The following is a 17,833-nucleotide window of genomic DNA, read 5'->3' as shown; positions in this document are numbered from 1 at the left end:
CCAACAACAACTATATAAATTAATAGAAAATTTTAAAAATTTTAAAGAAATCAAATTCCAATATTGAGGAATCTGTTTCGTTGGTAGAGTAATTGCCTACCTTGAACAAAACCCTGAATTCAATCCCTACCACTGCATAAACTAGCCTTGGTGGTACTAAGATCAGCCCTTGAGAGGTTATCTTTGGCAACAAATCAAATTCTGGGCCTAGGATACATGAGACTTTACCTCAAAACTAAAAACAAAAGAGAGGCTGGGTGATGGTGGCACACGCCTTTAATCCTAGCACTCTGGAGGCAGAGGTAGGCAGACCTCTCTGAGTTCAATGCCAGCCTGGTCTTCAAAGTGAGTTCCAAGACAGTCAGTGCTACACAGTAAAACCCTGTCTCAGAAAAAAGAGAGAGAGAGAGAGAAGAAAGAAAGAAAGAAAGAAAGAAAGAAAGAAAGAAAGAAAGAAAGAAAGAAAGAAAGAAAGAAAGAAAGAAAGAAAGAAAGAAAGAAAGAAAGAAAGAAAGAAAGAAAGAAAGAAAGGAGGAGGGGCTGAGGAGAAAAGTGAGTGGTTCAAATGTTTGCCATATAGGAGGCCCAGGGTTCAGATACTGTGGACAGTGCTGAGCCCGGGGAAGGTTGTCCTGCACTGGAAACAAACAGCAGCTAAGCAACTCCTGTGGAGCAAAGCTGGGAAGTAGCACTCCTCCATGGTCTCTGCTTCAGTTCCTGCCTCCAGTTTCTGCTTGAATTCCTGCTCTGACTTCCCTTAATGGCTGACTACGATCAGAATGTTTAAGCCAAATAAACCATTTCCTCTCCTACTTTTCTGGTAATTATGTTTACTACAGGAATAAAAAGTAAACCAGGACATATGCATAGCACACATACAAAAAAGGAAAAGGAAAGGATCGAATTCCAAAAAATAAGCCTCACATATTAGAAGCTGGAATTGACATTGTAAAAATAATAATATGCTCTGGAAAAACACTAAAAAATACAAGCAACTTCTGCTCACTTATGATGCACACATTTGTGAAAAACTTTACATTACAAATAAAATGGATTAATTAGGGAGAACACTAAGGGACAAGTCCCTCACAACCTATTCAACGTCAGAGCTAAAGAAGTACATAAACAATAATTGATACCTGGGGATTTCATTTGTATGCCAGGAAAATATCATGGGATGGTTTAGACTGTCTCAGAAGATGCTGAGACTGTACCATAGAATGAGACAGCTAACTAGTACAGACAGTGCAGACCCCTGTGTCCAAGGACGAGTAACAGAGGCCAGAGCTCTGTGAAAGCAAGACAAAAAAAAAAAAAAGAGAAGAGAAAGAAAAAGGAAAAGCTGCAACAGGTGTGCCTCTCGGAGAAGGGGTCCTGAGTGCAAGTAGTTACTGTTAACCAATCTTCTTAAAATACAGCTGGAAAGGTTCCTGCTACCTTCATTATGAACGAAGGGATTTTTTTCTCTCTAACTAAAGGTTATGATTCACCACTCCTAAGTCAGGGAATACAGGAAATACTGCAAAGGAATCAACAACTTTAAACTGTACTGACACCTTCTAACAGAACTGCTTCATAGTTTTCAGATATAAACTTCCTATAAAAAGGTTACCCATGAGCAAGTGACAGGGTGTTATGAAGTTCCACACAATTCCTGGCCTTGTAGTCCTAAAGGACAAGCAGAATTAGGAAGAAAAGGTCATTCAAAAAGAAAACATGGGGGTGGTACATAATTCACTAGTAGAGCTCTTGCATAGCCTGGGAAAGGCCTAGGTTCTATCTAAACACAAGAAAAGGAGAGGGATGCAAAAAGACAACATAGGTGAAAACACAAAGACAAATATCTGGAAACATGGCTTCTCATGAATGGGACTTAACAACATGGCAGATATCACACACAACTAGGAAGGGAGACGACCATCTGAGCTTGTGGAAAATGAGCACTCCTACAAACTGATGGTTGATAGCATTACAAAGTAGTACACTCTTCCTAAATGCAGTTTAACAATGCACAAGTCAGTAGTCTTTAAAATGCATTTATAAAACTTCAATTCTAATAATATTTCCAAAGAAATAAGGAGACAAACAGGAACCATATCACTTCATCACTATGCTTTTTCTCTTCTTTATTACTGTGTGAGATAGAGAGAGAGAAAAACAGAGACAGAAAGAGACAGAGACAGACAGAGACAGAAAGGAATGGATACACATGTGAATGCAGGCATATGCACACTGTAACTTGTGTGTGGCAGTCAGGTGGACAACTTTTTACGAGTTAGTTCTCTTCTCCAACCTTGCTGAAGCAGATTTCTCATTGCTGAGGCATACTACAGGCTAGCTAACCTCCAAGCTTACAGATCATTCTGTCTCTGCCTCCCGTTTCAATATAGGAGTGCTGGGATTACAAATATGTACCATGACATCCAGCTTTTTTTTAACATTTGCGTGTGTGCGTGTGCATGCGTGCGTGTGCGTGTGTGTGTGTGACAGAGAGAAAGAGAGAGAGAGAGAATATAACTTGGAAGACAAGAGTCAAGGTCTTTGGGGGAACTTGAGTTTAAGATTTTTTTTTTCTGTTTAGTTTTATTGTATAGGTGTTTTGTCTGAATGTATTTCTGTGCATGTGTGCAATGGGAAGGTGGCATCAAACCCTCGGGATTGGAGTTCCATAGGGTTGTTGGCTGCCATGTGGGTGCTGGAAACCAACCAGGTCCTCTGGAAGAACAGAGCAGCTAGTGCTTTTTTTGTTTGTTTGTTTGGTTGGTTGGTTGGTTTTTCCAGACAGGGTTCCTACGTATAACAGTCATGGCCTGGAACTCACAGAGATTCGCCTGCCTCTGCCTCCAGAGTGCTGGGATTAAAGGCATGCACCACCACCGCCTGGCAGATGGTCATAATGTTATGGGATAAAAGAGTTTTATTTCATTTGTACCTCAAAGTCACAGAATCTAATGATCTGGTTATGGTACACATAGACATTGCTTATGACCCTCAATCTAGCTAACCTTCCCTTGAGAAGTTATCTGTATGCTGGAACGGTGATGCATGCCTGTAATCCCAGTACTCAGAAGGCCATGGGCAGGAGCGTCAAAGACTTAAAGCAGCCTGGGTTACATAGCAAATCCTGACTAAAAAGAAGGAAAATATCTTACCCTACAACATACTCTCTTCCCTCTCAGAAACATCTAATTATAATTAGTCCCACTCACATATTAGACTGATGATGATTTTCTATTCAACTAGATTATCTGATAGTCACAAATTTTAAATATATATATACTAAATTTTAAAGTATTTCATAAAAATTATGTGTTATTAGATGTGTTCTTGATTTTATTTTTGGTTCCATATAGCACAAACAAACATTTTCTCTTATTTCAGATGAGCTATACAAGAAAGGGATAAGAAGTAATATTATAAAAGAATATCATGTATATAAATAGCACTGCTGAGTACATAGTGTTCTGTTACTCTGGAGACAACAGAGACAAGTACCTAACACACTGACATGATCAAAATTAAGTGGATTGCAATATATATATATATATATATATATATATATATATATATATATATATATTCATATATTCATTCAAATAAAACTCCAAAATAGAAACAAATCTTGCTACTATTGCAGTTTCAAGTCTATTTCTCTTATTCAAATATTTTATCTATATGTATGTAGGTATGCCACACGTGTGTGAGAGCTCTCGGAGGCCAGAAGAGGGCATCAGATTCAGAACCACTGGAGCTAGAATTACAGATGGATGTGGGAACCAAACTCAGATCCTCAGGAGGAACAGTGCTTTTAACCATTGAGACATTTCTCAAGCCTGTTTCTTCATCCTAAAACTGAAAGTTAAATTAGATATCTCTTCCAATTTGAAATTCTAGTTTTGTCGATTTTGGCTTGAGGTCTATTTCTGTACATGTTGGGAATCAACCCCAAGGCAGTGTGAATGTTGAACAGCTGCCCCACTAGTTAGCTACAGACCTAGTCTTTGAAATACTTTTTTTTTTTTTTTTGGTTTTTCGAGACAGGGTTTCTCTGTGTAGCTTTGCGCCTTTCCTGGTACTCGCTTTGGAGACCAGGCTGGCCTCGAACTCACAGAGATCCACCTGGCTCTGCCTCCCGAGTGCTGGGACTAAAGGCGTGCGCCACCACCACCCGGCGAAATACTTTTTAACTGCTATAACTACCTCGATTTAGGGTAATTAAAATATAACTGTCCTCTTGTCTTTTACTTATAATTTGTTGGATTACCAGACTGAAATAATGAAAGGGCTGGCTTGCTAATCTGTGAGCCTATAGGGTAAAAGTATAGAAATTCCAATCATCAAGCTTCATTAAATTTCAATATGAACACTAAAGCAAATTTGCTATGGTACTTGCAGTTGCCAGACACTAAAAATATAAGAGAAAATGAAAAGGAAGGAGGTGGGGGCAGGTTTTAAAAGCCTTAATAAAATTTTCAAATGGCAAAAGTGACTCATTCAAGAGGCTTTCCATCTAGGCACTACACTCTAGCTCATCCTTTCAACAATTTCCTCCTTTTATTGCATAGTCTATTCTTTCCTGAGTTATTAATTTTAATCATTCTAGTAATATGTGCAAAAATGTTTTGAAAAAAGTACAATACAAATTTAAAGTATGCCATTAGTTTTGTGAGTGCGTGGAAATGCCTCTTTTTCTCTCTAAATGAATCACAATACAACTCAACACATTTTGTGCTTATAAAGTAGCTCCCACAGGTAATGCCTGGGGGGCACTCATCAACCTAAGACAGAGCGCCTGTGTGGCCTGGGCAGGTGTCTCCATGACAGGTAAGGTGACCTGCTGTCCCACACAACCTAAGTCAGAAGCTCATTTATTAGTAAAAGGGGACCTGTAGGTCCCTGGCCCCCGTTTTGGATAACTGCTGCCTTGCTTGCTGATTTTGACCTTGATATCCTCCCTATGCTAATTCCCTCCCTGTTTCAACTTCCTGAATGCTTAAGGACTACAGAGTGAGTTCCAGGAAAGACGCAAAGCTACACATCGAAACCCTGTCTCGAAAATAAATAAATAAATAAATAAATAAATAAATAAATAAATAAATAAAGTAGCTCCCAGTGATATTTTTTTTCATGCAAGCCAATGGTCCTAATATAATATTTCCCATTAAAAAATAAGAAACAAAAGCAGAATTAAAATAGGACAGGCAAGTTCAAAAGAAGATTAATAGTAATATTATAACTTGGCTCTTCATTAAATTTAAAAACCTTTTGTTCTTTAAGCTATAAAGAATACTAGCAATTTCTAATACATGCCCTTTCACTTTAGAAAGGTAAAAATCAACTCTCTAAGCCAGGTGTGGTGGTTCATGCCTATAATTCCAGCAACTTGGGAGTCCAGCCAATCTGCACTACATAGTAAATCTAAGCCAGCCTGACCTACAAAGTAAGATTCTGTCAATCATGGTGGTGTATACTGAGGAAACAAGAGGAGCTGAGGAATTGGCAAGGTGAGATAGCTGTGGCTTGTTCTGTCTCTTTGATCTACAGCATTGACCCCAATAACTGGCTTCAGGTTTGATTTTATTAATAAGAACTTTTAAGATTCATGCAACATCTGGCGCTAAACGTTCGTGGTACGAATTCATGAAAAAGGTGCTTGACCAAAAAAAAAAAAAAAAAAAAAAAAAAAGTCTGCAGGGAACCATGACCACACCTAACAGCAACTTTGAAATCTTCAAAAAGACAATAGGACTCCACAATGATGATTCCATATGGACTATGGTAAAGCCATTAGGCTGATTAACACCACGGAAAGATCTGCTTTGGACTACAAACTGTTAAGGACAATTTTGAGATGGCTAGCTGAGATGATCCAGCCTGACAGACTACTTGAACAAGGACTTGAAACAAGCCCTGCACTTTCTCATTATGCAGCGGCTGGACAAATGATACAGGACTTGACAATTAACCCAAAAATTTTCTTTTCAAGATTCCCTAAAGATATCTTCACCCCTAGAAAGCAAAAAGAAAAAGAGAATAAGATATGAGATAGATCATTGAATCTACTCTGAGAAAAAAGATAAAGAAATAATAGGATAAATAGGTAGATCACTGAATTTACACTGAAGAAAAAGGGGAAGATATAAAAATGACAAAAGGTAGACTACCGAATGTATTATGAAAAGAAAAAAGAAAGAATATGGATATGATTGGTGGGCCCCTCCAAGCAACTTACCTGTACCTAACAGTGGCAGTAAAAGAAACGCTAACTTCCAACTAGCTCACATCGTTAAGTCAGACACCATTAAAGTCCAGCTTGAGATTGTCTTGACGGGGATCCAGATGTAAGCACTCTGATCAACAACCAGAGCCCCTTCTGGACAGTCAGCATCAGCTGAGCCCTGTGACTAAACCATCTTAATTTCCATCTCAGTTTGACCTTCAGATAACTTTAGCTCTGGCCAACAAACTAGCTCCAACTACATGAGATAACCCAAGACAGAACTATCTAGCTGCCAGTCCAAAATTTCTAAGCCATAAAATGCAAGCAAATTACAATGGTTATTTTTAGGCCATAAAATTTTCAGACAAATTTGCTCCATAGCAATAACAACTACCCCTACAGCAACAACAATAGTTTCTACAGTAGTGATAGAAATGAACAATGGCCTATTAACTTCATAGCAATACCAGAGTAAGCAGATTAACAGACTTGGTATCTAATTTCAACTCCACCGCTGACTGCATAAAATTCACTACCCTGAGTGAATCAGTTAATTCTCAGCAATTCAGTTTCATGAACCTTCAGGTCCTTTTAGCTAGAGCATTCATAATTTTAGAACCTTTAATTGCCTCCTCTTTCTCATTTTTTGTTTTTGCTATCTCACATGACTTTCATACAAAGTCAATATTTCAAAATAAAATTAAAATCACAAAACAAAGATAATGGGTATGTGGTGTATATATGTATATATCAATAAAACACAAATAAATATAATTTTATATAAAAAATTATTATCTTCAAATAGTAATTTCCCTGAAATAATCACTAAAATCTTTCTGTGACTCGCCCTAGTGGTAGCCTTTATACTTTTTCTTTTCTTTGTTTGCTTTTTTTTGTTTTGTTTTTCAAGACAGGGTTTCTTTGTAGCCCTGGCTGTCCTGGAACTCACTCTGTAGACGAGGCTGGCCTTGAACTCAGAGATTCGCCTGCCTCTGCCTCCTGAGTGCTGGGATTAGAGGCGTGCGCCACCACCCAGCTTGCCTTTATACTTTTTACTTTAAATGTTTATGTGTGACTTTTATAATCAAAAATAAATATAACTTATTAAAATGTGTATATGTATATGTATGTATGTGTGTGTATATATGTGTGTGTGTGTGTGTGTGTATATATATATGCCCTCTTACTGAGCAATTCCATCTTAGAGAACTATTGTATACCTGCAAAACAAGAAAAAGAAATGGAAGCAGTGACTTATAATCAGAATCAGAAATCAAGAATTTGATTGGACAATATGTAGTTTTTCCATTATTTTCAATATTATACCACCAATGAAAATAACATACAAAGATAGATTTGCACAGCTTCTTACTGAGCAAATAAAAGCAGGTCACAAAGGAGTGACACATTTTTTATTTACGTTCTCACTAACAGTAGTGTTATTTAGCTATATAGAAATGGCTCTGTCAAAGCATGAAAACTATTAAATGACAGTATTAGAGGAGGGACTAATGTTAGAGGGTATAGGCAAGAACTTTCATCTGAATTGCCAGTAAAACACCAAAATGTATTTGCATATTACTTAAACAATTAAAAGCTGAAGGGTAAATTCATTTCCTTTAAATCATGCTTTAGTAACTATTTCTCAGGAAAGATAAGCTTAAATTTCTGTAGTGTGACTTATATATTTTAATCCCTCTACACATAAGACTAAAGAATAGGAAACATTTATGAGACCCAAATTTGTGGGCTAGGGATGTAGCCTAAGAGGTAGAAGGCTTGCCTGTAGCATGCCTGAAGAGATCAATCAGTTCATTCCCCAGTTCCCAAGAAAACTAAGTGTGATATAATACATGCCTGCAATCCCAGTATTTGGAAAGTAGAGACAGGAAAATTAAAACTTCAAGGTTATCCCTAGCTACATAAGTTCAAGGCTACCCTATACTTCATGAGACCCCGTCTCAAGAGAAAGAGGGGAAAAAAAAAGTTGGAAAGAAAATAGGTGTAAATTTGTGGCAGGTACATTAAAGTGATTTTATAGATATTATCCCAATTAATTCTAACATTAAAATTATCATTATTTTCTTCGTAAGAAAACTAATGCTGGCCGGGCGGTGGTGGCGCACGCCTTTAATCCCAGCACTCGGGAGGCAGAGCCAGGCGGATCTCTGTGAGTTCGAGGCCAGCCTGGTCTCCAAAGCGAGTTCCAGGAAAGGCGCAAAGCTACACAGAGAAACCCTGTCTCGAAAAAAAAAAAAAAGAAAAAAAAAAAAAAAAAAAGAAAACTAATGTTGAAAAATAAAATAATATGGCATATAAGGCTATAATGAGCCAAGATTTAAACACAGATCTGCCTGACTCTGAAGTCCAAGTTCTTTTTAGGATGAATTGTATGCCACCCTGGGGAACATGAAAAATTAACTGTATAGTAAAAGGAAACAAAGTGGTATTACTAAAAATTCTCATCAAGAAAACGTTGTGTAGATATCCATTCAGTCTGCTTCCAGCTATACAATTTTAAACATTACAGGTTATTGCCATTGCTCTTGTTACTCCCCCAGAATGTGATGGTAAGACCTTATTGCTTAGGACACGACATGCTTGGGTCACAGGACTCAAGTCACAGAGCGATCAGGTGATGCCAAGCTGGAAGTCTCACTCCTACCGTCATCATGCTAGAAGGTGCTGTGCGTCCTACAACAGTCTTACAGTCTCTGAATTGGGGGAGCTACAGCAACAACTGGCCTGGCAAGATATGCCTGCTGGTCCAATAGTGGTACACATGTTATGGGAGTAACCAACCACTTTCTGACTGGAGTTAAAGCTTGTTCCATAAGATGGAACTCATGCCTAGTAACTAGTCCAAATCCATGTCTGGCTACATCACTGGCCCTAGAAGAGAACCTAATACTATTATTCTATTAAATGGACCTAATAAACTGGGCAGTGGTGGCACACGCCTTTAATCCCAGCACTGGGGGATTGGGGTAGGGGGAGAAGCAGGCAAATCTCTGAGTTCAATGCCAGCCTGGTCTACAGAGTGAGTTCCAGGACAGCCAGGGGTACATAGAGAAACTTTGTCTCAAAAAACAAAAACAAAAAGAGACCTAATAATAAACTACCCCCTATGTTCTTATCTTTATACCTATGATTAGTACATCTTTCAACCCTCATCAGAAAACTTTCTTATGATGATTAACTTAGAGACACACATGCAGAAGATAAGAGATTATGGTGTGCTCAGCTCTAAATGGGGCAGATATGTTATACACACACACAGGCTGAGGAACCATCACAGAAGAAAGAGTGGACGTCTGCAATGAAACAATGTTTGCCAGATGAGACAATTCTCTTGCAAGCATGAACTCCTAGTGGCTGTAACTGCATGGATAAGACCTCCATAAGATCAAGAAAGCTAAAACTCCAGGATAGACAGGGAGGGGCTCCTGAAGTCCCCACATACACACCTTGTGTACCCCACCACCACCTGAGGAGCTACCAGCAACTGACAGCTGCTGGGGAGAGGGAGAACCCTTTCTCTTCAGGGATGCAGCCCCTGAGGGACTAGAGCATGTCCAGTAGATGTCTTACTCCCAGACATACCCCAGCAGCATTAAGTGGCCTCTGAGTCTAAAAAGGAGTATATAAAGGTGGGAGGAAATGGTAGTGACTAGGGAAAGAAGTGCAGAAGAGGGAAGGAGATGGGCTTGCTCAAAGCACATCATAAACGTAGGAAATTCTCTAACAGTGAAAAACTAAGCTAGTTTGGAAGCAAGTAAAATAATACATATAGAAGTTGATGAACTTCTAAGAGGAATGATTCCAAGAGGCCTTGAAAGACAGAGCCAGGCAATAATGAACGAAGAGCCATAATTCAAATCCTCTGCTATCACTGCAGAAATTACTCTTGGAAGTAATTTCTCTCTCAAAGGATGTCATTCTAGCATCCAACCAGAAGACACTATGCTGTTGCAACTGGAATTCTAAGAGTTTAAACAGAAGTTACTTCTTTCCTCATTAGAGGAATAAACACCTCTTTCAAAAGCTGGCTTTCTCCATAGCCAGAAATCAAATTCAATTCAGGAAAATAAAGTAGAATTGTCAGCAGTAGGGGAGAGAGGGGACAAGAGCTGGTAGAAGGAAAGAGGGAAACTATGAGCAAAGTATAATGATATATACACTTGTAAACATGTCATAATGAAAGCCATTTTGGGTTCATTAACTAAAAAAAATTAATACAAATTTTTTCTTTACTTTTTTTTTAACTCAGAATGGCCTCAAACTCACAATCTTCCTGCTTTAATCTTGTCAACACTAGAAACAGACATATGTTACCATGCTGGCTTCAGGGCTTGGTTTTTTTCGTGTGTGTGTGTGTGTGTGTGTGTGTGTGTGTGTGTGTGTGTGTGTTTGTGTGTGCGCACGCGCATGTGTACTGGGTACTGAAGATGAAACTTGGAGCCTTCCAAACGTTGGGCAAGTAGTCTACTCCTAAGCAACACCTCCAGTCCCCTTTAGTTTTGTCTTATCTTGCTACTATTTGAGACAAGATGGTAAGTAACCCAGACTAGCCTCAAGTTCATATATTCCAGGCCAGTCTCAAATTTGAGATGTAGCTGAGGATGACTCTAAACTGATCCTCCTGCCTCCACCTTCCAAGTGATGGGATCACAGGCATGAGCCAGCACACCACGTTTTATGATTCTGCCTCCCATGTGCTAGGATTACAGTGATGCACTGCCTTGTCCAGCTCCTTAACTAAATGTTTTAAGGTGTTTTTCTATATATAAAGAATAACAATCTATTATAGCCCTTGTCCTGTCACAAAGTACCTGTGATCTAGATACACAGAAGCTACTCTTGAGCTCCAGTATGTATGGAGATGCATAAGGAACTTATACTAGATAACAACCATAAACCTTTTTTTTTTCCATAAATCCTACCTTGATTTTATGTTAATTCTGAATTGGAGGAGTGGGATGCATATGTGCATGTGCAGGTGTGTGCTCCTGCCTGTACTTGCAAAGGCCAGAATCAACATTGGGTACATACCTCCCTCTATCATTTTCTACCATATTTTTGGGGTAAGGGGCTCTCACTGAACCTGGAGCTCTCCATTTTGCCTAGGCTGGTGGACCAGCGAGCCTCCCACCCCATCTCCAACTCCTAGCCCCAGGGTTTCCGGTGTAAGTTCACGCCTGGCTTTCTTCATAACAGCACAGCAAACACTTTACCTACTGAGGAGTCCCCCCACCCCCAAACCATGAATCTTTATCGCTCTAAAACATTTAAAATTCCATTTCTAAAAAAGTTTTAAAATTTCAATCTCACCTCATCTGAAGACTCTGCCTGGCCCAGTGCTCCTGGAGAGCCTGCAAAACCTTCAGATGGAAGAAAAAAAGTTGTCCATCGTAATGGTTATACACCAATGTACTTGAAAATTATTTTGAGACATGCAACGATCAGAACTTTATATCAGTGAAGACATCCCATCTAAGTTACCTTGCAGAGTTCAACTTTAAAGTGTTCTCTAATAGGCTGATACTCCAACAGAAAAATTCCAGTGAAAACCTAAATTTAATAATTACAAATGGTGTTTCTGAAGGAGCTTGCTTTTTAGGTCTAAGCCATGACTACTAAAACACTGTGGTAAAGTCTGAAGCTACACTTCTCACACACTCAAACCACAACACTAAAAACTGAACAACTTGTATTTAAGGAAAGTGAACAAGTTAGGTTTCTTCACTGTCCAACCATGCCCCCACCCCTTCCTCTGTGAGGAAAGGAAAGGCCAATCTATTCTTTCTTGATTCCAATATAAAGAATGACACTGTTAAAGCTCAAAATAAATTTGTTCAATCCCAAGGGGCTTTACATTGTAATAAAGTAACATCGCTATGGTTCAAATTGAATATTTAAACACACCTTGAACTACCAGAGTGCTAGTGCCAGCAGCTGGCTCCTGCATCCCATATACAAGCTTATCCTCGGGGTATGTGAGTCCAGAGCTCTTCAAAGCTATAAGGTACTTCTCATGACTTTTCTTTGCACAAGCATTTTCTCCAAGACCTAATATTTAAAACAAAGTTAGAGTCAGAAAAAAATATTACATTCAAAATCTAAATACAATCATCCTGTGACTACACATGAGTAAATATTCTAATGGAAGAGGAAACTACAATAAACATAAAATTTGTTTCATATAATATTTTGTGATTATACTTGGCATTAACAATCCCAGAATGAACAGCAGTTTATAACAGGATTGAAATCTATTAAGCATCTAAAATACATGAGAAGGCTATAGACAAGGCATGCTAAAGCATGATCCAATCTTCCAGAAACCTGAAAATCAGTGTTAAAGAAAGGCAAGAGAAAATGATGTAGATGGGCTGGAGAGAAATGGTTCAGTGGTTAAGAGCACTGACTGCTCTTTCAGGGGACCCAGGTTCAATTCCCAACACTCACATGGCAGCTCACAACTGTCTCTAACTCTGGGGATCTGACACCTTCAGACCAATGCATATAAAGTTAAATATTATTTTAAAAAGAAAGCTGTAGATGACAATTACTAAGCAGACATCCACAGGTGACCTGAGCATCTGTGGTCTTAGGACATCAAACACATAAGACTTATCCAGAGAAGAGTGCTCAGAAGGGCTTTCCAGAAAACATAAAGCTTCAGTAGAAATTTTCAAATATTACAAATGAAATTACATTTGATTCTTGTTTTTTTAAATCATCTTATCATATTTAAGAAATTAAAATTATAATTTATAACCAAGCAGTGGTGGCACATGCCTTTAATCCCAGCACCTGGGAGGCAGAGGTAGGTGGATCTCTGAGTTCGAGATTAGCCTGGTCTACAGAGCGAGTTCCAGGACAGCCAAGGCTACAGAGAGAAATGGGAGAAAAAAGAAGAACCATTTCTACTTTAAGGAAATAACAGATGTCCAGGCAAAATCCCACCCACCCCCACCCCTTTTTTTAAGACAGGGTTCTCACTATGTTGCCCAGGCTCCCCTCAAACTTGAAATCCTCCTGCCTCAACCTCTCAAGTAACTGAGATTATAGTTTTGAACCACCACATCCACTTAAAGTATGATCTTCACCTATCTTCAGTTTCATCACCAAGCTCAAACAGAAGCCACCATCATCATTCCCTGAAACTCTGCCTGAGCTGCCTTTCATATTCTTTCCAATTAATTCTTGGCCAAAAGCAGGTAAGATCATCTTACTCTTGAGGTTAAAGCATTTGAATGATATAGGCTTGAATGAAAAATATCCCAGGTAGGCTCAAGTATTTGAAGACTTGCTCCCCAGCTGGCTGCACTGTTTATGAAAGGAGTGCAGGCTGCCGGAGTAGCAGTTTATAACAGGGGTGGGCTTTGTGAGGTGACAGCTTCATCCCACTTTCAGTTCACACTCTGGTTTGTATTGGTGGCTAAAGATACCATCTCTCAGCCTCTTGCTCCAGCTCCCTGTTGCCACAATACAACAACACTACTCAGCCATTATGGACTCTCCCTCTAAAATCAAAGCCAAAATAAAACTCTTACTTCCATGAATCACTTTTGGTCTCAGTATTTTATCAGAGCAACAGAAAAATAACTAATACACAGAACTTGCCAATATATTCAGAATAAAATATAAAATTGCACATACCCTGTAAGCATTTGGATGCACTCTGATGTGAGCCTTATTTGAGCTACTATCCCCCTAAATGGTTGTTTCTTATCAATACCCTGGGCTTTTTAGTCCCTCCAAAGAATTAAGTTCATCCTTATTCATAAACAGTCTCACATGGTAGTCTCTTTACCTGGTATCTGGAGGTATGTAGGGATTATTTTCTTTGTGTCTATCCTAGCTGGGGTTTATTAAGTACCTTGTATCTTCTAATCAATATTTTTCATGCAATTTAAGGAAATTCAGTTAAATTCTTCAAATATTTCTGGTCTCAACACACATGCTAAATCAGTGGTTCTCAACCTTCCTAATGCTGTGACCCTTTAATAAAAGTTCCTCATGTTGTAGTGACTCCCAACCATAAAATTATTCCGTTGCTACTTCATAATTGCTACTGTTATGAATCATATTGCAAATATCTATTTTCTGTTGGTCTTGGGCGACCCTATGAAAGGGTTGTCTGACATCCAAAGTGGTCTCAACCCACAAGTTAAGAACCACTGTGCTAGATTATCAGATTCTGAGAAGTCCCAGAGACTAATACATTTTGTTCAGCCATTTCTTGCTGTTTCCCAGGTTGGTGGATCTGCTATTATGTCTTCCACATGGGTTCTTCTACCCTATCCAATCTGTTATTTAATTATTGACTCAAGTTTTCAATTCCATCACTGTACTTTACAGTAACTTTCAGTTACACAAATTCACTTTGGCTCTTTTTGTTTACATTTCTTTGTTAAGATTCACTCACTGATACCAATTTTCCTTTAATTCTTTAGATACATTTTCCTTTTATTTTTTGGACAAATGTACACTAGTTGTTTTCATGTCTTTATCTATTAAATGCAGCATCTATCCCATCATCTTGGTCAACTTACAAGGGCTTTCACCTCTTGATTCTAGCATACAGTTTCTTATTTCCTGGCATGCCCAATTTGTTTTTATTATGTACTACGTAGTCTACCAACACAATATAGAAGATTCTCGATCCTTAGAGTACTAAATTTTGTTCTATAACACAGTTCAACCATGAGCTGAATACTTTGAGCCAGTACAGAAGGAAAAAAAATCATAAAGGCTTTGTTTTACACTTCCTATGTGGCCCCTCTAAAAAAAGTTCAATGTGCTGAAAGGACCTCTACCTTGAGAGGAACCACCTCATAGTCTGTCTTCTATGCAGGTACAGTTGGGTGATGAGGCTCTTTCTAAATTGTATGTGTGTGCATGTTACATGTGAGTGCAGGTACTTTGTGCACAGCATGGCATACACGTGGAGATCAAAGGAAAACTTTGGAAATTGGTTCTCTTATTTCACTGTGGATTCTGGGGTTGTCAGGCTAGTGCATCAAGTTCTTCTACTTGCTGAGTCATCTGTACCGTCTAGATTAAGAGCTTTTTTAAGGTGCAGGGGTTTTTTGTTTTTGTTTTTGTTTGTATGTGTATGTTGTGAGAGAGAGAGAGAGAGAGAGAGAGAGAGAGAGAGAGAGAGAGAGAGAGAGAGAGAGAGAATGTGGGTTTGTACACAAGTGCAGTGCTCTCGGAGGTCAGATGACAGATGCCCCTGGAGCTGGAGTTACCACCAGCTGTAAGCAGCCCGAATATGAATGTTAGGAGCCAAATTTGGGTCCCTTGGAAAAGCAGTCCCCACTCTTAACTCCCGAGCTATATCTATCCTCTGATCGTGAGCTTCCTTTATGTTTTTTTCTCTTTTGATGTGAGTTTTCTCAAGACTAGCCTACAGTCGACCTTACTTACTCAAGGTCTGATCTTCTGGTAACTCAGAACCAGATGATTATAGCAATAGAAAGGTCTCTTTCAGGTGGATGAACTAAAACCTCAAAGTTACCTAACATTGCTTGCCTACAGATATTTATTCCATTTTTAACCCACAATAGCTAATCCCCAACAAATCCTAGGTGGGGGCAAGACATGGCTCAGCAGTTAAGAGCATTTGTTCTTGCAGAAGACCCAGGTTCAATTCCCAGCACCCACATATCAATTCAAAGCCATATGTAACTCTAGTTCCAGGGGATCTGACGACCTCCATAGGCACCTGACATGCATGTGGTGCATAAACACACATGCAAGCAAAACACTCACAAATATAAAGTAAGTAAATCTAAAAAGAGAAAACAGAAAACAAACAAAACAAAACCTTAGGTAGTCTCATACTGGATATTCACTGGTTGTCCAAAGGTCTGCCCACCATTCCTTGGTATTCTGCCCCAAAATTCCAGTTTCCACCATCTTCAACAGACCACTATGATGATCTGTGTAGTATTTTTTTAACTCAGCAGGGCCACCATGACCTGCTTCAGGGCCACTGTATACAGTCAGGAAGTCTCCCAGAACCATCACGAGACTCATCTCGCACTATTCCTTTTCCCAAGAGTCTACAGTGTGTACTACCTGCTCTCTTCTACTTTCAAACAGCTGCCTCATCTTTTGTCCTACTGTGTGTTGATTATGACAAACACTACAACATCTACCCGGAATCTAACCCCTTTACCACCCAATTCCATGGCCCTCTAGCTCACAACTTCTGCTGTTAGATTTTACTTTGAATAAATACTGCCTTCTTAGTGAAGTACTAGCATCTCCCCACCCCAACACCTGGGAATCAGGTGTTCTAGTCTGGTTAGATGGCTCAGCAGGTAAAAGCACTTGCCAGTGGCCAGCAACCTGAGCTGAACTCCTTTAAGTTTCATCAGACCTAATGAAGAGACTGGATGCTGCAACAGAAATTAGTTGAGAAGTTTTTAAAAGGCAATGTAATTTTTCTGAAGTTCAGTTTCCTCATCTATAAGTTTTCTTAATAATTTCAAGCTTTAGAATTCTATGAAAAATATTAACTTCATTTTTATTTTCTAAAGATGCTACTTTTATTACAATGAATAAGTAAATTGTACATTTCTCCTAACTTTTCACTTACCAGAAGTCAGATCTTTGTAGTTTTGTTGGTTTGTTAACACCTGAGTAAGAACAGACCTCATTGCTCCTCCCATTTTAGTCAGGTCTTCTAAAAAGGAAATTTGAGGCTCCAAAAGCTGTAGGACTTTGTTAAGATCTTTTTCTGATGGTATATCAGCTGCTTTAAAAAAAAATGTATTTATAAAACATGTTTTATATATGTATATAAATGCATATATATACATAATTATATAATGAAGAATAATTTAAAATATTTCGTTCAGAACAATAACATTTTATTCTTTCACAATTTTAGTGGTTTTGATATTTTATAGCCAAGAAAGTCACTATTTAAGAACTCTGCTAGATGCACACCTTTAATCCCAGCATTCAGGAGGCAGAGGCAGGCAGATCTCTGTGAGTTCAAGGCCAGTCTGAAAATTCCAGGCCAGCCAGAGTTAAATGGTTACCTGAGACCCTGTTTCAAAGAATAAAGAACTCTAGAAAACTAGTATCTGCCCAGCACCTACCCTACAAATGACTCACTCTGGAAATCAGTCATTTGAAAAAAGTAGATGATAAAAAGAGATGATTAGTGACATAGTAAGAATTTAATTAGTGGGGCTGGCAAGATAGCAATGTGGATAATGCTTGCCTCTAAACAGACTTCAATACCCAGAAACACATATGAGGGTACCTGGACCTCACCAAGAGTTCTGTGGTGGGTGTAAACTCAAAGAGGAATGGAAATAGAGGTTATAAAAACTAAAAATATGTTATAAAAAAAAAACTCCTTGGCCAGTAAATGAGAAAAATATTAAAGATGAAAGGAAAAGCAATGTTTTAAAACCTCACAGCAGTAGTTCTCAACCTTCCTAATGCTGAGATCCTTTAACGCAATGTCTTAGGTTGTGGTACCCCAAACAAAAATTATTTCATTGCTACTTCATAATTGTAATTTCACTAGTTACAAATTGTAATATAAATATCTGATATGCAGGATAGCTGATATTCAACCCC

General features: G+C 38.6%; 1 protein-coding gene across 3 annotated transcripts in view; it reads right to left on the bottom strand.

Moving 5' to 3' along the window:
* Ubr3 (ubiquitin protein ligase E3 component n-recognin 3) overlaps positions 1 to 17,833 on the bottom strand; it is a 147,036-nt gene that overhangs the window by 107,447 nt on the left and 21,756 nt on the right. For 2 of the 3 annotated variants that reach the window (XM_052722507.1, XM_052722509.1), the window contains exons 3-5: positions 16,836 to 16,994; positions 12,146 to 12,289; positions 11,552 to 11,601 (exon numbers count right to left, since the gene is read on the bottom strand). In XM_052722507.1, coding sequence (XP_052578467.1) covers positions 11,552 to 11,601; positions 12,146 to 12,289; positions 16,836 to 16,994 — 353 coding nt within the window. The remainder of the gene's footprint in view (positions 1 to 11,551; positions 11,602 to 12,145; positions 12,290 to 16,835; positions 16,995 to 17,833) is intronic. The other variant, XM_052722508.1, reaches the window with a different exon arrangement.

This window comes from Peromyscus californicus, unplaced genomic scaffold, assembly GCF_007827085.1.
Source record: "Peromyscus californicus insignis strain IS unplaced genomic scaffold, ASM782708v3 Scaffold_7__1_contigs__length_154581171, whole genome shotgun sequence".
NCBI classification, from domain to species: Eukaryota; Metazoa; Chordata; class Mammalia; order Rodentia; family Cricetidae; genus Peromyscus; species Peromyscus californicus.
This window is presented reverse-complemented; position numbering and strand designations above follow the sequence as displayed.